This window comes from Zosterops lateralis, assembly GCF_965231275.1.
Source record: "Zosterops lateralis genome assembly, chromosome: 10".
In the NCBI taxonomy this organism is placed as follows: Eukaryota; Metazoa; Chordata; class Aves; order Passeriformes; family Zosteropidae; genus Zosterops; species Zosterops lateralis.
In genome coordinates, this window is record NC_139770.1 from 2,925,348 (window position 1) to 2,953,196 (window position 27,849).

Below are 27,849 nucleotides of genomic sequence, written 5' to 3' on the forward strand. Positions count from 1 at the left end.
TTCTTGGTTTTTTACGACACAGATATTAAAATGGATTCTCTATATTAATATCTGCAAAGATTATTTATACAAGAAGTGCCCAATCAATCATTTTCCAAGCAGAAAAGCTGTCAGGAAGAAAAACCTTGCATTAATGATAATTCTTTGGCAACTCTGCCACAGGTTACTCTGGAATGAGAATTTGTTGAGTTCATTTGAGTGGGCACAGCTCAAAGCCGTTACTTTAAGCAGCTGGTAACTTTGGCCAAAGGACTAAGTGAGCATTTGCACAGAAAAAAAACTGAATAAAATCAACTGCAATGCCTCTGTTCGGCTGCGTTTTATTGATGGGGATTAACCAAGTCCTCAGTTCTGAACAAAATCTGTGGTTAAAAATGCAAATATTAACAGGAGAATTACCAAATCACCAACTGAGGCACCGGAGGTTTAAATGAGAGTCTCCTTCTGCACAAACTCTGGAGAAACTCAACAGTGTCAGAGAGTTCCTGGTAGAATAAATGACTGGAATTCTTATGGGTTATCCTGGTCATAATAAATTCATTAAATCCAGCTTTTAAACACCAAAGTTCTGTTCCAGTTGCCAAACTTTGGCTCCTCAGTCCCCAAAATGCTCCATAGCATTTCCATAGCACCAATATTTCTGGTTTGTACAATTTAAAAGCTCGAGTTTATCTCCCTAAAAATTCTCCCACTCTGGAATTTATTTAGGTTGCACTGGAAGTCTGAATCTGGCTTAGAAGGGAGTGGGAAATTTGCAATGGAGAATATTCAGTAACTTGTGGGTGATGTGCTCATAAAATGAGAAAAGCTTTATACCAGAAAATAGTTTTTTAATAATATTTACACAAAATACAGCAGAAACCGTGGTTTTAATAGAACCTCCAGCACGGAAATGCAATCAATGTTTAATATTGGGGGAAAAAAAAATCCAAGTGTTTATGGTGTTAAAGATGAAGTTAAAAGAATTTACCTGACTGCCCATTTCCATTGAAATTTAACTCAATGACAAATTATTAAGATGTTCTCGTGAAGCCCAAAGGATTGCAAGGAAAATGTAAAAAAAAAATACTTTTAATTACAGCCTTTTGTACCATTATCTATATATTTACAGAAGCAGCTATACCCTAGAGAAAGATGGCAAGTGTTTGCATGAAGGAAGGTGAAGGAGGTCGCAAAAATTGCACATTCTGTGGAAAATGGGGAATGTGGGCACTGTAATTAATGGATCAAATTGCCAGGGAATTGTAGAGAGGATCAGAGGGTAAAAAGATAATTAGCAGATCAAAGGGGAAGGAGGCAAGTGCTGAAATAAAGTGGTGGTAATAGAAACAGCTAAAGAGGAATTATTGACCAATAATTGTATTGCTTTGGGCAATGTCTGCTTTGATAGAGCTGTTATTAAGGAGGTTTTTAATGCACTAATCTGTTTTTATACAAGTGGAGTTATGAGTGTCAAATGCCATGAGTTCACTGCAGAGCTCTGACTGTAACCTGCTTTTTTGGGAGTTTGTAACCAATGCCAGTGGGAAAGGAAAGGAATTCAGGCTGTAGGGGTTGGATACATGGCTAAGGAATCTTCCTTTAAATGAAGAAATAACATAGAGAGGGATTTTCGGGGATTTGGGGGCATTTTTGTTGAATCAAAAGCAATTTCAGAGTTTATTCTGCAGTGGGGGAAATGTTGGGTTAAAGCCTCCACTGCTCTGAGTTTATTCCTTTCCCTGCAGGCTGAGTTTTGTCTGAGATCCCTCTTTGCACTCTGGACTAACAAATCCCAGCCCTGGGAGCTCCTGGAGAGGTTTGTTGTCAAGACCCCTCTCTAGAAAGGAATTTTTGGATGTGCTGGTCTTAATATTGAAATAATACCTACTCTGAGTGTGGATAAGGGTGGGAAGTGCCACAGTGGATCAGATTTATGGGACAAGGACGAAAATTTGTCCAGAGCCTCGTTGAGCAGAGGATCCTCAGGTGGGCTGCAGACACTGCCAGTTTTTCCAGGGATTGGCAGAGGAAAATTTTGGGTTCAGAGTCCATTTACTCACAAGTAACAGCAGCATGGAATATGCAAAGGAAATGGCTTTTCTGGTTGGCACCTGATGGATTTTCCTCTGCAGAGAGCAGCAGATAAACACAATTTTGTTCACATCTTCACTCTCCCATTTGGCTCATCATTAAGAGAAATCTGTGGAAAAATGAACCTACTGAGGGGTGGAATTTTCTTTGTTAAATAGTAAATACCTCCCAGATAATGAAGTGATAAGGAAGATTGAAAATGTCACTCAAAGGAGCTCTTGTGTTTCTGCTGAAGGCAATGACAAAACTTTAATTAAAGTCACCCAATGAGCAAGAAGTGGGAATCTTGTCTCATTCCCAGAGATAGATGGATACAGGAGTTTTATGGAATGGAGGCAGCAGGGAGTGTTTGTGGGTAAAAAATTGTGATTTTGGTTTGTAATAATCATTTTTGCGACCCAGAATTCCACCTGCAGTGAAAGCTCCAGGGTCAAGATCTTTTTAAGAGCAGAGATGGGGGAAATTCTAATTGTGCTCATCACTGTAGCACTGAAAATGAGATGTGAAATGGGTTGAAGGTGTAGATAAAAATATGCTGAAAAATAAAATAGGAGCTATTTCTTTTCTTTCCACAGTTATAACTCTTAATTCAAAAATAAAATAATTTAAATCTATTTCCTTCAGGTCATGAAAAAATGAGGCATGGTTTGGGTTATTTAATGACTGATGTAACTTCTGCTAACTGTACCTATAAAATCTCTGTAATTAGCGAGTGAGAAAAGTTTAATATTTCAGAAGTATCTCTTTGGGTGTGTAATTTCAGCTGCTTCTCACAGCCCTGAATCAGGTCCTTTGAATTACTTTCTAAACAATCCTGGATAAATGATCAGTCACATCTTTTGTTGCTTTTTCTGGGTGAAAAACCTTAATTTTCTCACATGTGAGATGATAAAATCAGATCAGTATTAAAATGCAGCTGAAATGTAACTATTTTGTAAGAAAAAAAGGTGCTGCACAGGCTGTGCTGGAGAGAGGCTGATGAGGTGATTAAACATCCTGCAAGCAGGAATTTCATTTGGAAGATTGAGAGCTGTGATGAGAACTCCTCTCTGCCTACACACTTTTACTGTTTCTCACCCTAACTGAGGGCTTATAAAGAATTTATAAATTAAAAAAAATATATATATATATAAAAATTAACCCCAGCACTCCCAGACTTACACTTTTCACACATGATGGATAAAACATTAATTCCTGCAACCAGGGCATGTATTGAAACGGAACAGAGTGTGAAAGATCAGGGGCTGGTGTTCTTTTCCAGGCAAATATATGGATTTGGAAGGAATAGATGGATAATTTGCAATACAACGATGATTTAGTGCAATAATAATTTCCTGGCTAACTCCAGGGCCTTGAAAAGAACGCCAGGCTTTTCAAAAAGTGATACATGTAACGACCAAATTCAGTAAATCCAAAAAAAACCCAGCACCCACAGCCTCTGGCAGTGTCCTCAAGCTGTCAGGGAGGGAACTTTTATCACTGTTCACTTTGTGCAGGAATTAAAGTTCATTTTTCCTCCTGTTTCCCCCCAAACCAACACATGGCCAAAGCCTCAGTTAATCTCACCTGCAATCCAATTAAAAGCCTCTTATAACTTTGCACCTGCACTAATTGCAGATTCACATCACTGCTTGGCAGTCATTAAGTCCAGGAGTTAAAGTTTTGATGAGTGCAGCTAATCTGGTTTATCAACAAAGCGCTGCTGAGGTTCCCGTGCTGAACCAGGATAATCAGCAGGGGTCAGGCAGGAATTATCTTGTCTCGCCAAGCATTTAAAAAAACCCGACTAATTATGTTTGTTCATAATAAAAGTTGGACCCAAAACAAGCGAAATCCGAGGGAAAAAAAAAAAAAAGCTTTGGAACTTTTTGCTGTGAATAACTCATTTGGCCGAGGTGCTGATTTATATCAGGAGGTTTTATTCTTTAGTTAAAAAAAAACAGGATTGTGTGGGGTTGTGTTTTCAAAGTGTAGATGGATGAAATTCCATCTCCATGCTGATGACAAAGGCTGGGAGGCAGCTGCTGCTGGACCTGTGATTCTCTGGATATTTGTGTTGGACCTGTATTTCTCTGGATATCTTTGTTTGAGTAAAAACAAAGGTTAAACCACTTTTTGAAGGTTTTACTGGTTGGACCTGTAATTCTCTAGGTATCTGTGTGAATGGATGTTTATTCCCTAAGAAACACACAGAGTGATCCTCCCACCTCACAGAGCCAAAGTTGTTAAATAACAACCTGTTGCCAAATTCCTGCTGTAGATCCCAAATCTGCAGCATCCAAACAGTCTAAAATTCAATATTTTACCAGATTTATTTTTTTTTCAAGAAGTTTCTTTATGCTCACCCACCTAGAGCTGTAGATAAGGTTAAATAAAAACAGAACATGGAGAAAGAGAGAAATATTTGTAATTTAGCCAGGAACTGTTTTGGTTTTGGGTGGGGTTTTGTTTGTTTTTTTTTTTTTTTTTTTTTTTTTTTTTTTTTTTTTTTTTTTTTTTTTGTTTTTTTTTTTTTTGTTTTGTTTTGTTTTGTTTTTTGGTTTTTTTTTGGTTTTTTTTGTGTGGTTTTTTTTTTTGTTTTTTGTTTTTGTTTTTGTTTTTTGTTTTGTTTTTGTTTTTGTTTTGGTTTTTGTTTTGGTTTTTTTGTTTTTTCTAAAGGATTCTTGCTCCCAATTCACCCTGAGTAAATCAGCACACCTGTGGCATGTGGAACAGATGGAGCAGGCATGGCAAACACCTCCAGCTGCACAGATCTGTCCCACAGGTGCTGGGCTCAGCCTCTGCCTGGCCAAGGGCGCTGGGGCTTTGGCAAATGCCCAGAATTCCAGAGGCTGGAGGAGAAAAGACAGGGAGAAAGGAGTCAGCTGGCAGCAGCGTCTTCCAGAGCAGCCCCCAAGCCTGAGCCAAACCTGCCCAGCTCATTCCTCACCCCGTGCTCTGAATCGCTGTCAAATTCCCAAACTCATTTGGCAGTTCAGGGGGAGGGATTTTTGGCTGGAGTTGTTGGAACAGAGACACTGGGATACTCAGGGCCTCAGTGGATGGTGTTAAACCCTCCCATGGTTGGTCATTCTGGGGCAGATGCTCTTGTGTGAGGTCTTTTAGTTCCTTCTCCCTTGTTTGTTTGGGTTCTTTTCACACCTTATTTTTTATCACATCCATTTTCTGCCACAGTTGCTTCTCCACCTTGGTTGTGGTTTTTTTTCCACTTCTCCTCTTTGATGCCCTTCCCTTCCCTTCCCTTCCCTTCCCTTCCCTTCCCTTCCCTTCCCTTCCCTTCCCTTCCCTTCCCTTCCCTTCCCTTCCCTTCCCTTCCCTTCCCTTCCCTTCCCTTCCCTTCCCTTCCCTTCCCTTCCCTTCCCTTCCCTTCCCTTCCCTTCCCTTCCCTTCCCTCCTTTTTTTTTGGTGCATATATTTTTTTCTTTCCTCCTTGTTAATTTCTAGTTTTTTGTTTGTTTTTCTCTTTTTAACTCCTCTCCTTGGTAGTTTTTTTTTTTTTTTTGGGGGGGAGGGTGGATGTTTCTGTTAATTTTGTTGGTTTTTTGGCAGGTGTGGCTTTTTATTTGGTTGGTTTTTGGTGTGGGTTTTGTTCAGTTTTCTAATTTTTATTTTTTCCTTTCTTCTCTATTTTTTTTTCCTCCTTATTTATTTTCCTCTCCTTTTTTGGGGGGGTTTATTTTCTCCCTTGTGCAATTTCCCCCCCCTCTATCTGAGGAGGACAGTGCCAGTCCCAGGGACAGCCCAGACTGTTCTCCACTCCCTGGACACGCTGCAGGTGTAACTCAAGCAGGGTGACGTTTGTTATGTCCCTCTAAATAGCTCTGCTGATGGTGCAGAACTGGTGCTGAGCCAGGAGAAATGATAAAACATAAACAAGCCCCAGAAGAACGACGTGGTGATGTTGATGGAGAGAAATTTATATCCCTCCTCTTGTCCGTGTTATGTTCAGATTAATCCACTTGGTATCTGTGTGTTATAAAAGCCAAACCCCTCGGAAATGATCTGCTGAAAATTAATTTTATAAACTAATTTTCTCTCCAAAACTCTAATTCAAATAATATTTTTTTCTGTTTAAAAAAAAAAAAAAAAATTAAATTTCTTCTGTTGAAAAGACACCTTTCCAGCTATGAGTGGGGATGAGCTGTCTCCTCATGAAGATTTAACTGGGTACATAAATCCATGTGTTTATAGAGCAGAAATCTCTGCTGTATAAATAGACTGAGCCTCTACTGACCAAAGAAGGCCAAAGCCCAGCCTTCCACTCCAGCAGAAATTGGCCTTTTTTAGTGTGGTAACATTGGAGTGAGGGCCAAGGTTTGGGATGGTGAGGACTCAACTTCCACTCCAAAAAATCCAAGTTCTGAGGGGATACAAGTTAGGAGGGTGATATCTGCAACTGGGAGGAAGCCTGGAAATTTTGGGAGGGTCTAAGTTGTGTTAAGAGACAATTTTGGACTCTGTTGAAAGCCAGAAATCTTCAGCATTGGTTGGTCCAGCTTTGCAGACCAGGCCTGGGTCAGGTACCATGAACATCTCAACTCTTTATGAGTTTGATACTCCAGCAGGAGAACAGATTGGATTTCACACCAATAATGCTTAACTTTACTGAAAGCTTATCAGACAAAAAATTTATTCAGACAAAGCATTTAAAATGTGAAAAAAAAAAAAAAAAAAAAAAAAAAAAAAAAAAAAAAAAAAAGTGGGTTTAATTGCTGGGAAATGTCTGACTTCAACCCTCCAATGCCAGTTTCTAAAATGAGTGTGAAATATCTGTCATTAAACCTGAGAGATTATAAAACCCAATGACGACTGGTTTGATGCCAACGTTTTTGTTGGCACTACAGTTGATTTTGTTCTGATCTTTCATCAGCTCTGTGACTAAATTCAGAATTCTTCCTTTGGGTATCAAGGATGGTAAGAAAGAATCAACACATTTTCTCAGGTTTCACAGAGAAACTTGTGTTTCTTGGCTCTCAGGAGCGAGAATAAAACATCAATTAACAACATTCCATCTTCAGGAAGGTCTGGGTGAGATATCCTTCTAATATATAATCCTCATTTTCAGCAATCACAGTCTTTTTTTTCATTCTCTGTTACCTTAACCATTTACATCCAAGTTCTCCAGGCTTTCCTGGGTTTATTTTTTGCAGATATGAGCAATGAATGACTACGTGATGTATTGATTTCATTTGAATGATAAATGGAGATATTATTTCCCAGCAGCTGAATAAATACAAAGCTAACAAGTCACACCAAGAAAACCAGTAAAACCTTCAAAAAGTGGTTTAACCTTTGTTTTAACTCAAACAAAACCCACCTTTGCAACCAAATATTTTATAAACTCCTTCCCCACCTTTCCAGAGGTTATTTTACATTTTAATTGGCTCAGATATTTTTCCCCCATTGATTAGGCTGATCAGACAGATGGATAAGGAAATATTGCTGTGAAGAGGATGGATAAAGAAATAAAAGCTGCTTTGATGGTGCTGTCAAGGCTCACTGTGCAGAGCAGCACCCAAAACCCCCGTGAAGAACAGCACAAAAATAAAACAGGGAGTGCCAGAACTGCTCAGGGATGGACAAAAATTCTGTGTTTATTTTCAGTATCCCATCCTTAGCCTGAAGAATATTTGATAAATACTATGCTAATCTATGTGATGGGCTAATTGCCTGTGGTATAAACATGTAGTGCCACATAAAAAAGGATTTTGGATCCCAGATAATTTCAAGTTTTCATCAGCATCTTCAAAACTGATCAGAATTTTTTTTTTTTTTTTTTTTATCTGTGCAGGTTTGACTGCAACCTTTGGAAATCCTGTGTTAAAATGTGGTTTTACATAATGTAGTCAGGGAAATAATTGTGTTCTCTTAGAAATAAGTGGAAAGATGATAAGCCATCCTCTCTTGCAGAATTTGGCCTTCCTGTATAAATAAATCCTTTCAGTGCAGGGATCCTGTGTGGTCAAACTGATTGCCAGGAAGAGAACACTCTCAGTTCATTATCTGGAGTTCTTCAGCTCAATCCAAGGAGGCATTTTTGCAATCACCAGCACAGAAAATAGATGCACTGAGATGCTGTTGCATTTACAGAAAGCTGCAGGATAATTCATTTACGAGATGGCTTGTTGCTCTTACATCCTACTTACATTCATCAAATCCTTGGCGTTTATTCTTCCCAGTTGGGCCAGTGAAAAGCAACCAATTAAGGTGGTGTTCAGGCAGGAAAAATTCCAGCCCCATCCAGAAGCAGGGAAGTAGGAAGAATTATCCGTGGGGATTTTTGGAAGTTTTTAATATTTTCAGCTTGAGCAGGTGGAGAGGAGTGTGGGAAGTGCCAGCTCACAGGGCAGGGAGCTCCCCTGGCCATGGCAAAGGGTCCTTTGAGTGCTTCCCACCAAAGTCACAATGTCCCTGTGTCGCCCTGATCTTTTTCAGCCTCCTGATGTTTGAATTTTTGTAGTGGAGTTTCTCACAGATTTTCATATAAACAAAAGTAACATTATTGTAAATTGTTCTTGTTTATTGTTCCTCTCTTGAGGAAGGACAATTGATGGACTTCTAGTTTGACCAGTGTGCTTGGAGAGGTGGCAACCTTCATCCTCCAGTCCCTGGTCATCGTCCAAAATCTATATAAACCCAAGTCAAAAAGAAACCACTCTCTTTTTTGCCCTGATGGCTTGACAGTGTGTGTGTCCATTTCGCGTCCTCCAGCGACATCCCACTGCAAGGATCCCCTTCCCAGCCTTCCATCCTGGACATTTCTGGCCAGGAAATCTCTCTCCTGGCAGTTTTTGGGGCTGGGGATCTGCTAAAAACAGAGACTGAGGCTGTAAAAACCTGCCTCTCGTGTTCCAGGAAATGTGGGGTGTCCCTCAGCCAGCAGGCAACTGAACGGACAAAAAAAAAACATAATTGGAGCTTGCCTCCATAGGAGGGACTTTTCCCAGGGAGCTGGAAAGGTGTGAATTCATTATTTGATAATCCTTTACTCCTTGAAAAATGAGGATTGAGGGAAAGGCATCGGGTTTTCCAGCTTATTTCACTCGATTTAGGCTTTCAAATCCTCTCCTAGCACGGCTTTGTCCTACAGATTTGGCCAGAGGGAAGCACTGATTCTCACTTTTATGGCAGCCTTAAAACTTTTGGGTCTAACAAGACAACGTTGCCTGGTGTGTGTAGCAAAGTTATTGTATTTTTATGTTTATGTCGATGAAATTATGTCTGAAACAAGGCTGGAGCACGGTGGCGTTGCAGTTAGAGATTAAATCTGATTGTGTTCTGCGATGGGAAATGTGGGGTGTCCCTCAGCCAGCAGGCAACTGAACGGACAAAAAAAAAAATCATAATTGGAGTTTGCCTCCATAGGAGGGACTTTTCCCAGGAAAGGTGTGAATTCATTATTTGATAATCCTTGAAAAATGAGGATTGAGGGAAAGGTGTCATGTTTTCCAGTTTATTTCACTGTAGCACTTGATTTAGGCTTTCAAATCCTCTCCTAGCATGGCTTTGTCCTACAGATTTGGCCAGAGGGAAGCACTGATTCTCACTTTTACGGCAGCCTTAAAGCTTTTTGGTCTAACAAGACGACGTTGCCTGGTGCGTGCAGCAAAGTTATTGTATCTTTATGTTTATGTCGATGAAATTATGTCTGAAACAAGGCTGGAGCACGGTGGCGTTGCAGTTAGAGATTAAATCTGATTGTGTTCTGCATGGCAATGCTGTAAAACTGCTATTTCTGTTTAGGAAAAAAAAAAAATAAAAAAGTCCATTTCCCTCTAACAGATTACATTGTGTCTTTGAAGGGTGAATTTAAGCAGCCAGTATTTATAATAAAATGTACATCATTAATCTCCAGCCTTTAATGTCTACAGTCCTACTTAACCCAGGGAAGCTTCAAAGGGTGTGGGTGCCTTATATTATTTTTTTATTGAGCGAGGAGGTAAAATATAAATGAAAGATCTGAAATCAAAACTGTGTCTGTAACGTTTTCCTTTTAATCTGCATAACATATTTAATGCTGGACACGTTGGGGGAGCTACCTGGATATTTGCCTGATGAACAGTTCTAGGGACAATCTGGAAAGAGTAAACATATTAATTAGAGACTGCACAGCTCCTTCTTGCTGGTGTAATCATTAAATTGATTTTTCCAGTCTGACATGTAATTGTTCCAGCGATGGAATCCTGCTTTCCACTCTCGTTCTGCTTCATCAATATTTCCTGTAAAACATGAGATGGGTTACATTAATCTAAATTTGAATCTCTTTGTATGCTAATTGGAAAATAATTTTGATTATCAGTGTCATCTGCTCCAAATACATTGTGGGATGGTCTTTTGCTTCTTTCCTTAAACCTGGAATGACTGAAAATTCAGTGATTAGCGTTTTGTCTTTACATCAGAAAGGAAGGAGTGAAAAGATATCATTATGGCAGGATAATAAATATTTTTTGGACTTTTTAATATATATATATATATATTTTAATATACATTTTGGATAATTCTTCTGTCCATCAAAATCATCATTTTAAAGCCACTTTTTTCCCCCCTTTTTTTAATCCTCAAAATATGCCTTTTGTTCAATATACCCTGCATGGAAACCCACACACCCTGAAGATTAAATGATGCAAAATCAAAGAGATATTTGTAAAGATAAGAATTCACAGCTTTGCTTAAGGAAATAACAGGATTTCCATTGTTTTAATGGATTTCAATGGATGTCCAGAATCTCCACCTCCCATGGAATAAATCCTCAAGTTTAAAACATAAAGGGCACAAGTTTGGAGTAGGATATTCCCAAATGAAACCATTTTCTTTTTTCTGTTTCATCCCCACCTTTAAAGCATTTTCCAAGTAATCCTGAGTCCCAAGGAGATATTAATTGCCAAATTCGTTATAAGTATGGGAGTAGAGGGTGAGGATGAGAAAAATCATAGAAATACAGCATTTCACAGGGTTCCCTGAGTATTTTATGGACAGGGAGCCCTTCCTGCAGCCCCAAAAGGTGATTAACACCGTGGAGAAATGCAGTGGCCTTGCAGGAACGTCCCAGAACCACTAAAAAAAAGTGAATAAAACCTGCAGGCTGTATCAGTCACTGATGCTCATCACTTAGTATCAGCTGCAGACCTCAGGATAAAGTTCAGAAGCCATTGATGATCCGTAAATTGTTTATCCATTCTGGACCAGCTCTGGTGGTGGGTTTTTCCCTTGCAGAGAAGCCTGGTGATGGTGTTCCTGAGGTAATCACCCCAAAAGGTGATTAACACCATGGAGAAATGCAGTGGTCTCACAGGAACATCCCAGAAACACCAAAAAATGTGAATAAAACCTGCAGGCTGTATCAATCACTGATGCTCATAATTTTCTATCAGCTGCAGACTTCAGGATAAAATTCAGAAACTACTGATGATCCATGAATGGTTTATTTATCCTGGACCCAGCTTTGGTGGTGGGTTTTTCCCTTGCAGAGAAGCCTGGTGATGGTGTTCCTGAGGTAATCGCCCCAAAAGGTGATTAACACCATGGAGAAATGCAGTGGTCTCACAGGAACATCCCAGAAACACCAAAAAATGTGAATAAAACCTGCAGGCTGTATCAGTCACTGATGCTCATCATTTAGTATCAGCTGCAGACTTCAGGATAAAGTTCAGAAACCACTGATGATCCATGAATGGTTTATTCATCCTGGACCCAGCTCTGGTGGTGAGTTTTTCCCTTCCAGAAAAGCCTGGTGATGGTGTTCCTGAGGTAACAGCTCCGTGGTTTCTTTCTGCTCCTTTGGCTTTTATGTTCTTCTGCTGCAGCAGAGCCCGGGCCCTGTCCCTCCATAAATACACCCCGTCCCCCTTTTTTACGACCTGCCATTGCTGCAAGTGTAACTGGCGATGTGAAAATGAAATACTTCTGTGTTTTACACATGGCTAGAGAAAATATTTCGGCAGAGAGAGTTCACTGGTTCCGAGATTTAGCTTGGAGAAGCATCCAGTAATTTGGTCGCTTATCTGCAGTTTAGCTCGACGTTTCCAAACCTTTTTGGTCTGGAGATCCAGATGGCAATTTAATGAGACTTTGAAATGAGATTTACTTCTTGGTTCCAGTGAGACCAGAAATAAAACCAAGATGCTTTTTCTCCGGGAAGTCTTGTACTTTTACATGCAGTCGAACAGAAAAGTGTGAAGAACAAAAATGGGGAAAAAATGTCAATAAATTAACCACATCCTTCTCCCTCAGCTCCAAGTTGTAAATAACCTTGGTTACAACAGAGACCAAAGGAGAGTTCAGACACTTTTAATTTTTATTTTTTTTTCTGCAGGCCACGACTGCCATTAACTCAGAGATGATTTGGAAGTGCTGGTAACAATAAAATCTCATTTTCATTGCTAAGCTATGCAGAGAGAACTCAGAAACGTGGGGACAAAACATGCACAACATTCTGCTTTCCTGACTCTAAGAACTCTCCTTCACACATATTTAATTTAAAGATGTAGTCAGGGTCTCAGGCAAAGCCAAATGTTTCACATTAAGTCAAATGGATTGGTAATTTAGTGTATGAAGCAGTAGCAGTTTTATTTGGAGAAAACTGCCTGAACTGTGTTTCTCATTTTATTCTTGATTTTGGATGTCCAGCTTTATTTATTCAGGCAAAACTTCCACTTATGAATTAAAAAGGAAACTCAAAAACCTCTGTTCTTTAATTATTCCGGTGTGGAGGTGTTTAAAGTCTGCCCAAAGACACTGGAATATCTCTACCATAGACACATCTTGAATTAAAAGTCACTGTTCTGGAGTATAAATTACGGGGCTTTTTAAAGATCTTGGTGAAAAAGTGAGCCAGCTAGAGAAAGAAGACATCAAAAAATTCAGAGGAGCCACCATTATGAATCTAAAAGACAAAAAGGGGATGGAAAACACTGAAATAAGAACTTGAATTCCCATTTGTTTGCTTTTTTTTCCCCCAGTGATAAGATCCAAATGGAAGTCACAAGTCAATGCATCCCATTATCAGCAACATCATCAATCTCTGGGAGGCAACCACCCATGACTTAGAGGAGCTGACAGCTGGGAGGCAGAGAAGAGAAAGATTAGAGAGCCCAAGCTGACCAATAATTACAGCCCAGAGCACTGGGTGCCTGCAGAGCCACGGGACAGTGAGAACAGGGAATTTTCTACAAGCCACTGGGGCAATCCCAAATTTTACCTTGATTCCCCTTGCAAAGCCCAGTGAGGCTGACAAGGAGAAAAGGGGGAATTCTGTAGGCAATGAATCAATGCTCTGACAGGTTCCTGTTTAGCAGATCAAAAATTTTAAAAGGGTTTTTTGGGTTATTTTGATTCTTCAGCTGGAATTTCCTCTCATTCCATCTATCTCTTGCTTTAATGGTGTTAGAGCAAAGTTAAATTTATCACCATCCCATCCTTTGATCTGCTGGATGTGCCAGTAAAGTGCTAATCTTAATGTTAACACACAAAAAAACCCCATTTAGGATTGGGATAAAGGCCATAGAGCTGTTAATTAACAAGGGATGACAAGTTGGAATTAATTTTTCCATCCTCAACAGCTGATGATTTCAGATACCTGCAAGTTTCTGGGTTCAATATCTGATCTATGATAAATGTCACAGGTTTCTGCTGCAGATTCTCATGGTGAGAGTTTCTTCACAAATGTCCAGAAAGCAGGAAACAAATAATATCTATATTGAATATTCTTTAATCACACTCTCTGGATACCAAAGCTTTGTTAGCCACACCATTATATTCATTTTCACAAGTGTTTTTAAGGACTAAAAAATCCATTATTTCATTTTTTGCAGTTCTTCCAGAAGTCAGCAGAGCTCTATGGGAGATGAATTATTCTAAGGACTGATATCTTTCCACTGAGATGGAGTGAAATGATGGAAAGAAATCAGATGATTTAGGTACAGAAACTTATTGTTCATAGGTGCAATAAGTAAAGTCTTTCTTGGGAGGTGTGGTATTATTGGTGAGGTTACTTGTGGTTAATTCACATTTCTTCATGTATCCAACTCTATGGAAATTTAATTTAATTCTGAGAGTGAATTTTCTATTTAGTCATTTTTTAAAATATTTATTTATTTCTGCAGAATCCAGATACTGGTTGGAGGATCACAGCAAACACAATCATTTTTATAATTATATAATTATAATTTATAATTTTATAAATTTTAAATAACAAATTATTTTTGTTGCTCATTGGTCAAAAGATTGAACATTTCTCTGCCTCCACATTAAAAAAAAAAAAATCTTTTTAGGGTGGTTTTAAAAAGTAATGTATTTAAATGACCAAGCTTGATTCCTTCCTAGACGATCCATGATGCAGCAATATCAAATAAAATAGAAAAATATGTATTAGGCACACTAAAAGAGTAATGGAAGGGTAAATGGAAAGTTTGGCTGCCTGCAGCGTTCCACAATCAAGAGGAAACGGGCTCATATAAATAGGAAGGGCTTTAGATGCATTAAAGGTTGTGTTGAGGAGGTAAAGTCTGACACAGATGCTTTTATAATTAACATATGATTGCTCTAAAAGCTACTTAAAAGTCACTTACTGTTCACTGCCCCTCTGGTGTGGTTCTCTCAGCAGCAGCCAGCAGAAACCCTTCTGCTTTCCAAATGCAATGGGAAATGCTGAGCGCTCCCAGCCTGGCCTGGGCTGGGCAGGGTGCAGGAAATGGGGTGAAAATCCATGTAGGAATTGTGTCTGAGCCCAGATCCACTTGTCCAGTGTTTGTTATCAAGCTGGACACAAAACTACAGCTTCTGACTTGTAGAAGTCAGAATTGCTCAAAATTACTCCAGAGGTATCAAGGCTGTATTTTATATGTGGCTGTTACTCTTGTGTTACTGTGAGAGCTTCATTTTTTTCCTTATTATTTTCCTACTCCACAACCGTAATAATTTTTTTTTAAAAAAGGATATCTGCTATGATTGCTTGAGGAAAATGTGAATTACCTAAGAGTAAAGATATATATTTCTCATATACTGAACTGCCTCGGGGAACTTGTCTTCCATCATGATGTTTCCCATCACATTCTCCGTGATGGGAACAGGCTGGTTCAGATCCAGGACACATTTGGAATTGGCATTTAAAGGCTTTAACATCCCTCAGTGGGTGGCAAGGCTTGGGCTACGAGTGGGTCAGGAATTAAGCAAAGGGGTGACCAAGCACATCTGTGGCAAATCCTGATCACTTGATGTGGAAAAATCATAATTTCTGCAAAATAAGTTGTTTTGATTATCCTCTTTGGGTTCTACCTGGCAGAATTCTACTTTGCCTATCTGAACCTTACTTGAACTTGTAACAATGAGAACATAAAAATTCCTTACTTGTTCCCTTGTCGTCTTACATCACCTCATGTTAAAACAACCTTCTTTTCCTTAGAATATTTCAATGAAAGGAATAACAGAAACGAGAGACCCTCAGAACAAGAGGAAATCTCTGCATTAATGGTGTGCCCTGTCCTTTGGGCATAAAAGGAGAGAGAAAATGCAAAACAATATTTCAGCGAGGAGAATTATTGCAATATAAGCTCTTATATCACATTTGTACACAGGATTTTAAAGAGTTTTCTGTCAGAATGGGATAATATTGTGTGGGGAACATAATGGAAACACTCTGTTTTTATTATTGCAACGTTTCAAGGACTGACAGATGATACAAGACCAGGCAGTGCCACTTGTTGACAACATTCTCCCCTCAGTTCTATATTTGGATCCAGACACGACGATTCTTCTCTTTTTGCCGAGAATACGCTCATGAATTTCTTTTAATTAAATTATGTAAATTTATGGTGCGAATTACCCAACGTGGCACGGCGATGCATTTCTGTCTGCTGGCAGATCCCGAGCATTGCCTCATCATCCCTCAACCCCCAGGACCAGGCAGAGGAGCTCTTCCCCATTCCAGGATGAGCTGAGCTCTGCTGATCCGCTCCCTCCTGCTCCACACAGACTCAAACCAAAGCTCAGCCCATTTGTAGGATCCACACTTTTTTTCCCTAAGGGTTTCCCAGCCAGGTTAAAGGAATATGTAAAAAAAAAAATAAAAAATTCAGTTCTCCTGGCTCAGCACAAAGTTGTCAAGATCTTTGAAACCTCCCCGAAATCCACCCGTAATTGGGAACGCTGTGATTTTAAAAAATCACACAGTAGGCTTCATAAATTATTCATTTTACCTACTGATTTCGCGTCTCTTGATTTAATTGAAAAACATCTGTTGAACTGAGAGGGGATAAAAGTTGAGCCATAATACAGTCACAGACTCAAATGAGGAAGGAATAAATTATTTCAGAAGGAATCATCTGTGCACCATGACAGTTTACATATTTTTAAGGCTTACGTGTTTTTTAAGACGAGCATTCAAACTGAGCCTTAGAGAAAGATTTTAAATTACTAATTAACATCTTAAAAGTGTATCTCGTTTTTGAAATGAGACTTTTCCCTCAGTCAAGCTGCAGAATGTGATTCCAGAGCTGCAAAATCACTTTGTAAAATCAATTCCTTTTGAAATCCAGAGCAAAGAGGCTTCTTCATCTGTTGCTGGGCTTTGGTAAAACAGTGCCATTGGTCTTCAAAACATTTGGGTCTTCTGTGTTCAACTGACCTTAAAGTTTCAAACAATTATACTTTTCTTGGCAGCAAAATCTCATAAATCCATTGTGCACATGGCCAGGCAGTGTTTTTTACAGGCAAATCCTGCAGCCTCTGGGTTGTCAGCAGTGACACTCCAGAAATAAAACCCAGGGCTCTCACGTGAGCTGGAAACCAGAATCCCCTCCTGGCAGAGCACTTCCTGTCCTCGGGGGATCAGTTGCGTAAAATAGAATCCCATAAATAATAGATACTATAAGCCAAATATGACATCCTGTAACGCCCCACAGTTTATACAGAACATCTAAAGCCTCCAGAATTCCAGGTCCAAACTTTCCTTCAGCCCTGATTTTCCTCTTCTCTCCCTGGTGGCACCAAGACTCTTCCAGGGGCTACCAAAGGACTGAGGTTTCAGCACTCAGTGTCTCACATTGCACCTGCACCTGAATTTTGGGACTCCACATCACAAAGTGCTGGCCCTTGGTGTGTCCCCAAGTTTTGTCCTGGTACAAAATAGGATGGTGACTGTTGGAACTCTGGGCACTGAGGATTTCAGACTTTCTGTGCTGACAGGCACTGACCCCCCAGCAAACACTGCATTGACCTGAGGCCGTGGAAAAGGCTCCCAAAATTGAGTGACAGCACTGGGATTGTGGGTGTGGGGTTTGGATAGAAGTGTGTGATATCACAGGACACAAAACTTAGAGTTTAAAGGTTTAGAATACAGTAATATAGACATAAAACAAGATGGGGGATTTAGGGCAGAGGCTGAGTCCTTCTTTTTCACTTTCTTCTCCTGGGTCTGGGTGAGATTTTGTAATTGGATAGAAAAGTCCTCATTGTGGGCCACGGGTAGTTGGTTATTGGGTTAAAAGTAAAAACAATTTAGGTGTCATTTCTTAATTGGACAGTTTACCCTTAAAAGGCCTTGAAGGGAGAGAGATGCGGCTCCATTTTTATTTTGTTGGCTGGAAGTGCTGTAGAACTCAGGGTTTGTGAGACTCTACCATAGATAAGAATTAATAAAAATCTGAATCCAAACAAGAAATACTGGCTCAAGCATTTCATCCCAACTCTGGCAAAAACAAACAAACAAACAAACAAACAAACAAACAAAAAAAAACAAAAAAAAAAACAAAAAAAAAAACAAAACAAACAAACAAACAAAAAAAAAAAAAAAAAAAAAAAAAAACCACCCAAAAAAAACCAGGGCACATTCTGGGGTCCACCCTCAACACAGCATGGACAGTTTTATCCAACACCAATTCGGTTTTACGCAACTGGACATCTCAGTTACAAACAGGAATATAAAGGTCTCAACTCAACTATCATCCAGAAAATGACCCTTGCATCCTTGCATAAAAGTTTTATATAAAAGCATCTAGAAAAGAAATGTTACCTGTCATTTCCAAGACTTTGGGGAAGAAGTGTTTCCAGAATCGACAATGCTGCGCTCGGAGTTTTGTCAGTACCTCGGAAGTGTTGGTGCTCAGTGTCAGGTATTTTTGGTCAGTACTAGTGAAGACTGGCCACCTTGTTCCATCAGGCAGGGTCCCATTTGGAGATCTAAATGAGAAAAGAAATACTTCATTTAGAATGAGAAAACACCTCAGCACTCAGTAAAGTGTGATTTGGGTTTGTTTAATAGTTGTTCAGCTCTCAAGTGTGTTAGTTTGGAATGACTGATGTGCCCCTGTGGAAGTAACAGGGGAAAAAAGCCAGATAAATTTCATTTACCTTCATTTGAAGAAAAAAAAAAAAATCCCCTTTTGAGGTGTTCTGGGTTCATCAAAGGGAAAAAAACTTAATAAATGATCATATTCAAGCAACCTTTTGAATCTGGAGATTCTCACAGAAGCTGTGAATCATTAGGGATGACTGTAGAACTAACCAGCCTGCCAGTCTGAGGTTTGTGGTTTAGTTTGAATGCCTTTGATCTCTTTAGATGGACAAACAGATTGGAATAAATGACTTGGATAAACATACAAGTAAAAGTAGAAATAATGTCCAAATTGGGATAAGATCTCTGTTGGAAGAGAGAACAATTATTCCTCATTAAGAAGGAACAGTCATCCTGGAGGCGTGTTGGGTCCTGCTTGTGGAGGGCCAAATGGGAACACTCTGAAATCTTGTGGAAACTGGGAAGAGCTACAGAGGCCTTGACCCTTTATAAAACCAGCTCTGCATGGGAAAGGAGCACAGCTGTTGGTATTAAAAGAGTTGTGATAAATATTTATAATACAACAGAATCCGTCGGGCTCTAAGGACAGGCAGCCAGATTTCACCTCCAGAAATGACAGTATCTGTATGAGGGGGAAAAAAAGTGGTTTAAATGTGTAGGAGAGCAACAAAATGGGGAGTGTTGCATTAGGGAACAAACAAAACAGGACATGAATTGTGGGAAAATAAGTATTTGTAATTTCAAAGAGTCAAAGAACACCATTAGCTCAGAGTAGGTTAAGAATAGAAATTAAACATTTCATTTCAGTGCAAGCACAAGGAGCCATTTTCTTTCCTGATATCAAGGAATCTGGGATTTAAGGCAGATCAACAGTAATTTATGGTTCCTGGTGGGATATGGGGATATGGGATAAATAACTCTGAGGTGAGTTCATTTTGTTCTGTCTACTTTACTTTTCACCTGGACTCCTCCTGGAAGGCAGAAGGCAAAGAGGAGTCCAGGGAGTGGAGCCCATTTGGGTTCTGCTTCCCAAGAGAGGGAACAAGGCAGGGTGGGAGCACTCAGAGCACAAGATGCTGAAGTAACATCTATATCTCTCAGTTAATTCCAAATTAATCAAGTTTTAAGCCCATTTTTTTGTGTTCTGGTGTCTTTGGCTTTGTTCTGCTTCAAGAACCACTGTTGGAATAAGAGCTTGAGGCTGTCATTTCCTGAGCTGCTCCCTTCTCCACTGACTTTTTCTTGACTAATTCAGCTCTGATTAACCCACGGCACCTTTTTCAAGTGCACATTTATTTGTGGCTCCTGAGAATGATGACTTAAGCAGAGCTGACTTGCACTTCAGTTCAAGATCAGGACGCTAATGGTGCTGTCAGTATTCATTTAACGGCTTTTATGCTACGAAATAAATCATGACATCCCACATTATAATTTACAGGTGTGTGGGGGGATTACACAATGCCTCGATGGCTACAGATGTATTTTACTGAAAAATGATTGAAAGAACTGTCAGGTGAGCACAGCACTTTGAAGCCCATGAACCTGCTGATTACGACAATCCCTGCATTTCTAGGAAGTTTATTGCTCAAAGAAATGCCCGGCAATTTCCTTCTTAACTTTATTATTGAAAATTTCCCAAGTTAAAAAGCAGCTCCCGGTTGGAGCAAAAGGGAGATCACAGGAGTGCAATTTGGAACGAGTTATGGTTATAACCTCGTTGTTCCCTCACAATTACTGTTCGTCCCTCCTTACTAATAACTTCATGATGAGAATTGCAGTGCCCAGAATAAGCTGTAAAATTCCCTGTTCTTTGCACCAAATTCAAAGTCTAATAATATTCGTAGTAGAAGTATGGTGGGAATGTCTCCAGTGAGCAGACAGGAATCCAATACCCTGCACAAACCTGTCGCTGCCCATTTGGGTTTGGATGGTCAATCTTTGGTGATCGATTACAGAAACTTGTTTGTACTGAAGAAAGAAAGTTCCCTTTGCAAGGAAACATCCATTCTATCATCTTTTATCAATTCCTTAAACCTCTGCTCTTTCATCTTCTGGTGCTGCTTAATCCTCTCTGCTTCAGTAATTTGAGTTTTGCCACTTCAGTGCTGGAATTGGGGCCTGATGGTGTGTCCTGAGAAGGGTTTGGGCTGTGTATCTTCAGCACAGGATTTATTTCGTGATTTTATCTTGTCAAATCACCTTTCTTAGACAAGATTCATTCAGAGAAGGCCTGAGTTTTGTTTAGAGAAAATCATCAAATAGTATGGCTTGGAAAGGACCTTGGGAGATCCGACCTCCTGAAATGAGCAGGGACATCTTCAGCTGGACCAGGAATGTGAGCTCCACTGAGCATCTTAGAAAGAATCTTTTTCCTTTTTTACCCTTCATACCATTTGCAGGAGCAAGTCTTAAGGCAATGAAGAAATAGAATTCTTTGAATTGCTGCCAGAAAAGAAATGCAAGACGGAAAAAGCAAAACAGAACAAAACACAACAAAACAAACCAAAAAACCCGAACCAAATCACAAACTCAAACCACCTGTGTTTAAACCCTGTAAACAGAATTTTCTCATTCCTGCAGCCTTATTTTCTCTTTCCATATGCCCTGAAATTATGGGCTGGATTCTCTCTACTCTGGTAGTGGCACAGCAGCTCATTTATAGTAAATTATTTTGTTAAGATACGTCTTTAAGTGGAAATTTCTTGGTTGTACTTGTTGTTACTTAGATCAGGTTCTTTCCCCTTTGGGTTTTTCCATCCACAATTGTCAGTAATTTTTAGATTTCAAGATTAATTTATAGTAAGTGTATTAAATTTGATATAAGCGTGAAGAGAGTTTTGGAAGAGCTTATTAACCAATCATTTCTCTGTATTTAATATTCATCTTCAGCAACTTCAGAAAGAGAAAGTTAATTTCATTCAAATGGAAAAAGCAACATGAACAGAGCTCTGTTAATCATAATAAACATACATACATTACCATTCTCATTAATATGATCAATATAGCCTGAGAAACAATACCAGCTCACTGCATTTTTATTAATATTCACACAGCATTACCTTTACAAATGGTTTATCACACAGATACACAAAAAAATGTAATTCATCGTCTGACTGGTTTTGGTAAACATTCAGGATATAAAGTACCTGGAAAAAAAATTCTCTGTATTTTTGTGAGCAAGTTCTGAATAGCAGAATGAAAACTCTTAGAGTGAATTCCAGCATTACCATAGAGGTTATTATTTTGTAGCGTTAAGTTGTATTTTCAAGAAGTCCAGAATGGAAAATACTCTCTGCTTACCCTCCTGAAAACATGTTTAGGGTGCTTTGGGATTTACCTTTGTGAAACAAGTGTCCTGCAGTCAAGCTGAGGCTGTCCCAAGCTTCCACCATGTCCCTGTTTAGCTTCTCTGTTTGTGACTTACATTGTATGTTTCTCCAGAAGACAAGAAAAACAATCCTAAATTTCAGTGCTCACTGAAATGAATGAAAATTAATGATAATTCTGCTGCCCCCTCTGCTTCCCCTGTGCAGGAGGAATTGAAATCCAAGGGAGACCTGTCCCTCCCAAGGTGAGTAGATGGGCTTCACCCTGGTTGGAACTGCTGAAACTCGTTTCCAATTTGGCCCCTTTTCTTTTAAAAGCTGCTTTCAAGGCAGGAGAGAGGGGGTGTGAATCCCTTTTATTGGCTTTTGTGATCTCTGGTGGCTGTTGGGCAGCACTGGCCATCAGCTGGTTTCCAGGGGATGGAATTTTATGGAGTGTTACCATGGGCACAAGAAAAACAGGAGGGAAATGCAACAAACAGCAAAAACAACCCCAACTCTTGCAGCTTTCCTGCAGCTGCAGTAAAAAACCTCTGAGAATTATGGAAAAAGTCAGCTCAGCATCAAACAAGAAGAAACAACCTAAAAGCTTCACCCCAAGGGCATCTCTGGGAGTAAAGAGGTGTCTCTGCACATGTGCGATGGTTGGATGATCTTAAAGGTCTAAACCAAACAGATGAACCTTTTTCTTCTTTTTTTTTTCCCCTCACATACTGGAATAAAAACATTTTGTTGTTTTTCCTCTTTCCCACTTGGACAGGAGGATTCTCCTAATTAGCAGGAATGCTGATGAGGAGCTCCAGGCCCTGCTGTGCTGCCCCAGCCCTGCCCCAGAGGGATGGGAAGTGTTTGTGGCATTAGTCAGACCAGCACAGCCAGAGGTCTCCTGAAGGTCAGGATGGGTGATATTTATACCTAAACTCATTTTCCCATCGCAGCACACTGGCTGCCAGGTTAATCTCAGTTTGGGGTGCTGGTGTGGTCCCTTGGGGGGATCATGGAATGATCCAGCAGAAGGTTTTGCAAGGCTTTGCTTGGGTGGCACCACGGATGTGAAAAAATAGTGACCAGTTTCTGAAAATATAAGTAATTCAGCATTGCTCATATAATATGATTTTAATGATTTTAATTATCATATAATAGGAAAAAAAAACTCATATAATTGTTCCTTAACAGGGTGCAAAAATCCTGATTTTGTGGCATTTGAGCCTTCCTGAGATTCCCACAGCAAGGAAGGAAAGGGCTCCTCTGATGAGCTCTACGAGTCCGAGGGATGTGCAGGCTCGAATCCTTCAAAGTCCCTTTTTAATCAGCTGGTTCTGGGAAGTTCATTATACCCTGCTGTGCTCAGTTCTCACTCCCAGATCACACACACACACACGAGTCCATAATCCAGTGACTGCAAAGTGTCCCTGAGCCAGAGCGAAGGGAAACTGCTTTGCAAGTTCCAGCCTGGGTAAATATTATTCCTTCTGCTGATCCCTGAAGAAAGCAGCAGGATCCAGCTGGCAAAGTCCTTGACTGAGAGAAACTGGAGAAGAACCTTTGCAGCCAGGTTTCCTTACACCTTCACAGGCTAAAAAAAGCTCAGGATATTCCTTCCAGATTCCAGCCTGGCCACAGCAGCTGCCTGTTGAAATGCCTTTAACTATAAATTATCATGGGATGTGCTACTATGACCAATATCATTTTCAGGAAATGAAGCAACAAGCTGTTATTCCTTTTTAATTGGCTGTTATTTGTGCTATTTGTTATCATGTTTTTTGTCTTGTGCTCTGCTCCAAAGAGCCTCGTGGAGCACCCATTGAGCTGAAACAATTCTTGCTCATCCATGTCAGAAATTCCTGCTGAATACAAGGCAGGCCTCAAGGTATTGGTCATAAATAATGGAGCATTTGAGATGCTTTGCTGCAGGATGTTCTGCCTCAGCTCTTTGCTGAGCATTTAGGAGCTGGGTGTTTCCAACCCCTGGCTCCTGGACAGGAGAAATAACGAGTTTGAAGCCAGAGCTTCAACCCCTAATGTGCATTTCTGACCCTCTGGGCTGTGCTGCACATGGGGCTCCTTCACTCTGAAATGTCCCAGCCACGTCTGGGGCTGGTCAGGAACCCCAAACTCGACACAGAGCATGGATGAGATGGGATTTTATCACACAAATTCTGCAACTGTCCCACTGTTCTGTGTCAGTCACAGTGATGATCTCACCCCTTCTCCAGCACTGAAATTCTGCTGTGAATATTCACATTTTGTATTTATATTGCTTTTGGATGGACATGAGAGAGGCAACACTGCAGCTTAGTCCTTCTTCATGCTGAAGGAACAATTTTACCTTTTTTTTTTTTTTTTTTGTTCTGATGTTCCTGTAAAGTATTTTCTAAGATCCTTCTGCCCTTTTGTGTGGTAACAATTTCAGCTTTCAAGGGCCACTTTTCAAAGCTGTTATTTCTTAACAATCTCGGCTGCAGGAAGAGCTCAAATGGAACTATAACTTTTAGTCTTATCTCATAGGGGTTGAAGAGGGAAATGTTTGGAAAGGGAAGAAGTTCCTGAACCCCACTGAGACCTTGGAGGTGGAAGCATCTTCCATAATAGGTAAGTAAAAGAATAAGTAGACAGGAAGGCAGGTGGCACTTGCCCTTTTACTCATCCTCTGAGGTTGTTTTATCTCTTCTTCGTCCTCATGACCTGGACAAACACAAACTTACACAGTATCTTAGCCAGGATTTACTCCCTGGAACAAACCAGGGCTTCATCAGAAACAAAAAAAAAAGAAGTTGTGAAAGGAGAGAAAAATGTTTTTATAGCCATAAAACTATTAATACTGTGTTTTTAAAATTCCCAGTGTCTTTGGTAAAATTTGTCAGCCCAGCTGGTTCTGAGAGAGAGTAAATACTGTGCTCATGGATATTATTGCTGGTTCCATTCCTCCCTTTCTCTGCCATTAATAAAGTTCATCCCAGGCGCTCAGAAATTGTTGGATAAATGTGCTCAATGCTTTTCTTATCTCTAGAGGCTAAATTTGCAATTGAGACTGCGTGGTTGATACTACGCCGGGATATGATATCTGAGATTTGTTTTCAATGGAAATTGCCCTAATCATGATTTATTTTCAGGATGGATGCTCCACGGAGCCCTGCGCCAACCAAAATCCTCCGGATTCGTCGTGTCCTGATGGATTTCATCACCGTGGCATTTTTTCTTTATATTTTCTACTACTGCTTTATTTCTGTGAGTGGGAGGAAGTGCATGAGTCACAAACTTTCACGACCATGTAATCTAGGCCAAATTGAGCGCTCCTAAAAATGAAACTATTGGGTAGATTTCAGGAGGGGGAATTTGTGCTACTGCTTCATCAGGCTCAGAACCACTGCAGCTCCAAGCTGGGAAATGTAAACAAGAAGATAAAGTGCTCTCAATCCCCTCCCCAAATACTCTAAAATAATAATATTTGTAATAATAATAATAATAATAATAATAATAATGTTTATAATAATAATATATAATATTATTATATATTTATATAATAATAATAATTTCATTGTTCTTATAAATTCATTATTTTCAGTATAAATTCATTGTAGGTTTGACATTTACAAGTGAAAGTTACATATGGCTTCCTTTGATAAAGAAATTTGAATTATGTCCTATTTTTGGGTCTCCCTTTATGAACTGCAGCAAGAGGGAGATCTCCAAATACCAGCAGGTGGACTGGGAGCCATGGAAGGGTTGTCCTTAAGAAGAAACAATATGGAAAGAGAGGAGGAGAACCTGTTTAAAGTTCTTCTCTTTCAAAATTGAGTGGGTTTTGTGGAAATTATTGTATTCAGACTATTTAATTACTAGGAAAAAACCCAATGGTTAAACATCTGAGCATTTCCAGTTATACAGAAAATTCACTAGGAAGTTGCACCATTAATAAGTTCCATGAAAGGCAGATATTTAAAAGTTCATTAAAATGAAAAACTTCATTAGAATTTAAAAAAATCACTGTATTTAAACAGCTGTTTCCGTGGGAAAAAGATCTCTCAGGTGTAAATTTGAGGTAATGCTCTTTAGGGTTTGTATTTCATGAAATTAAGAAGTTCTCTTATGTTCCTGCAAGGAAAAGTAGAGGACACAGGTGGTGGCCAGAGGTGTCTGGGAAAGCAGGGAACAGCAGCTTTCAATTTTATATTCTTATAGAATTGTGTCACATCACCAACTGCGAGCACAAAATGCCCAATTTCTACCAACAATCCATATTCTTGGGGACAGGATCTCCCAAATCCCAACACTGAATTCCTAACTCCATTTCCCCACCACTGCCTTCCCCTGCAGCTGATTGAAAACAGAATTAAACACCATATTGAGCTCCCTTCAAAAACGTGGTGTTCGGTAACCTCTGCTGCTCCTCATTTCCTCTCCTCTCGCCTTTGCCACCTCCCTGGAACAGCCAATCTCTGCCCTTGGGGAGTAAATTAAAATGTGCTCTGAAAGGTTTCCATTCCTCCTGCAAAAAGTTCTCAGCCTCACTTCAGATGAGTGTTCCAGAACCACCAGGAAAAATGGGGTTTGCAGACCTTTCCAACTCCCATTTCTGCATCCTGATGATGAAACAAGGACTAAGCTGTGGGAAAGCACCATGGGAGAAGACTGGCCCTTGAAAAAAGGGATTAATTTAATGTGAATGAACATTAATAGGAATTGCTCAGTGCCTTTTGGAACCACGTGTTTACATCCTGTAAAATACATCCTCTCTGAAGTGCCTGGCTTTAATGTGAGCCTGACTCAGACACAACTCAAATAAGTCCATATGAAGCCCTTCCTTCACTTCTCTGTTCAGATTTGGTCTTCCCCTGAAAGCCTTTCAGACATTTTCTTCTGTCGTATCTCAATCTCTCTTTTTGCATTTCTTGGTCTCAAAACCTGATATCTCGCAGCAGATACACTTCCCTCTCTGGCTTTTCCATTTTCCTTACTTCCCACCAAATATGAAATTATTTCTACCCAGGCTTCTTAAGCCCCTCCAAAATACTTGAGGTGGCCATCACATCATGGTTTTATTTCACTCTTGAAATGTTTATTTGTCTTCATGCCTCTCCTTTCCCCAGAATGTGTCCGTGTACTCTTTGGGACAGCAGGGAACCCTGTCCAGTACAGGCTCTTCAACTTTCTCAGTTATGAGGAAAAGAGGAGCCACATCCAAGACTGGATCCATGGAATCACTGGATTAGGTTGGAAAAGACCTCCAGGATTTTTAAGTCCAGCTGCTGACCCAGCACTGCCAAGGCCACCACTGTCCCATGTCCCCAAGTTCCACATCCACACGGATTTTAAATCCCTCAAGGACATGGATTGCACTACAGTTCTGGGCCGATTTTACCACGGACATCCCTTTCCATGAGAAATTTTTCCTAATATCCAACCTAATATCCAACCTAAAATTTTCCCAATATCCAAACCCTGGCTGTCCCCTCCTGTCAGGGACTTCTGCAGAGTCACAAGTTCCCGCTGAGCCTCCTTTTCTCCAGGCTGAGCCCCTTCCCAGCCCTCTCAGCCCCTCCTGGGGCTCCAGACCCTTCCCCAGCTCCCTCATCCTCTCCTGGGGCTCCAGACCCTTCCCCAGCTCCATCTCTTTCTCCAGCCCCTCTCCAGCCCCTCGGATCTCCCTCTCTCCAGGGCTCAGGAGTTCACCCTGAGCTCAGCCCCATGAATCACCACGGATGGTTTTGATCCCACGGCCTCTGACAATTGAATTTGAGCTTTCCCTGCTCCACAAAGCCCTGCTAGTGTTCCCTCCCAGCCAATCCTCCTCATTTCAGCTCTAGGTTTTAGTTTTATTCTCACTCAAAGACTCCTACAATGTTTGGACATTTCCTTCAGAGATGTTCTTGTCTCCTGTTTGAAAATAATGGTTTGACTCATCTGTTGGAGGGAGTGAAATCCGTGTGGACAGAATTGTGTTTGCTCCACACATGGAAAGGAACGACAACATCTTCTTGCGATAATTTTCAATATTTGTAATAAAATTAAACCAATCTCAACAATTTGTATCCCAGACTTATTTTCAAAGGACATCTGAATCAAATACTCCTGTTTTCAGTTTTGAAATTCAATGACAGCTTGGAAGCTGGAGAGAGAGAGGGAGATTCCTGCCAAGGTGAGTCTCTGCTTGCTGATATT

At 40.1% G+C, this 27,849-nt stretch overlaps 1 protein-coding gene across 4 annotated transcripts in view; it reads right to left on the reverse strand.

Annotated features, from left to right (window-relative positions):
* Positions 1-9,496: 9,496 nt before the first annotated feature.
* The window catches only part of BCHE (butyrylcholinesterase), a 49,018-nt gene continuing 30,665 nt past the window's right edge, over positions 9,497-27,849 (reverse strand). For 2 of the 4 annotated variants that reach the window (XM_083868907.1, XM_083868904.1), the window contains exons 3-4: positions 18,080-18,246; positions 9,498-10,292 (exon numbers count right to left, since the gene is read on the reverse strand). In XM_083868907.1, coding sequence (XP_083725033.1) covers positions 10,171-10,292; positions 18,080-18,246 — 289 coding nt within the window. In that variant the 3' untranslated portion in view covers positions 9,498-10,170. Of the gene's footprint in view, positions 10,293-18,079; positions 18,247-27,849 lie in introns of all 4 variants that reach the window. The other 2 variants (XM_083868905.1, XM_083868906.1) reach the window with 2 other exon arrangements.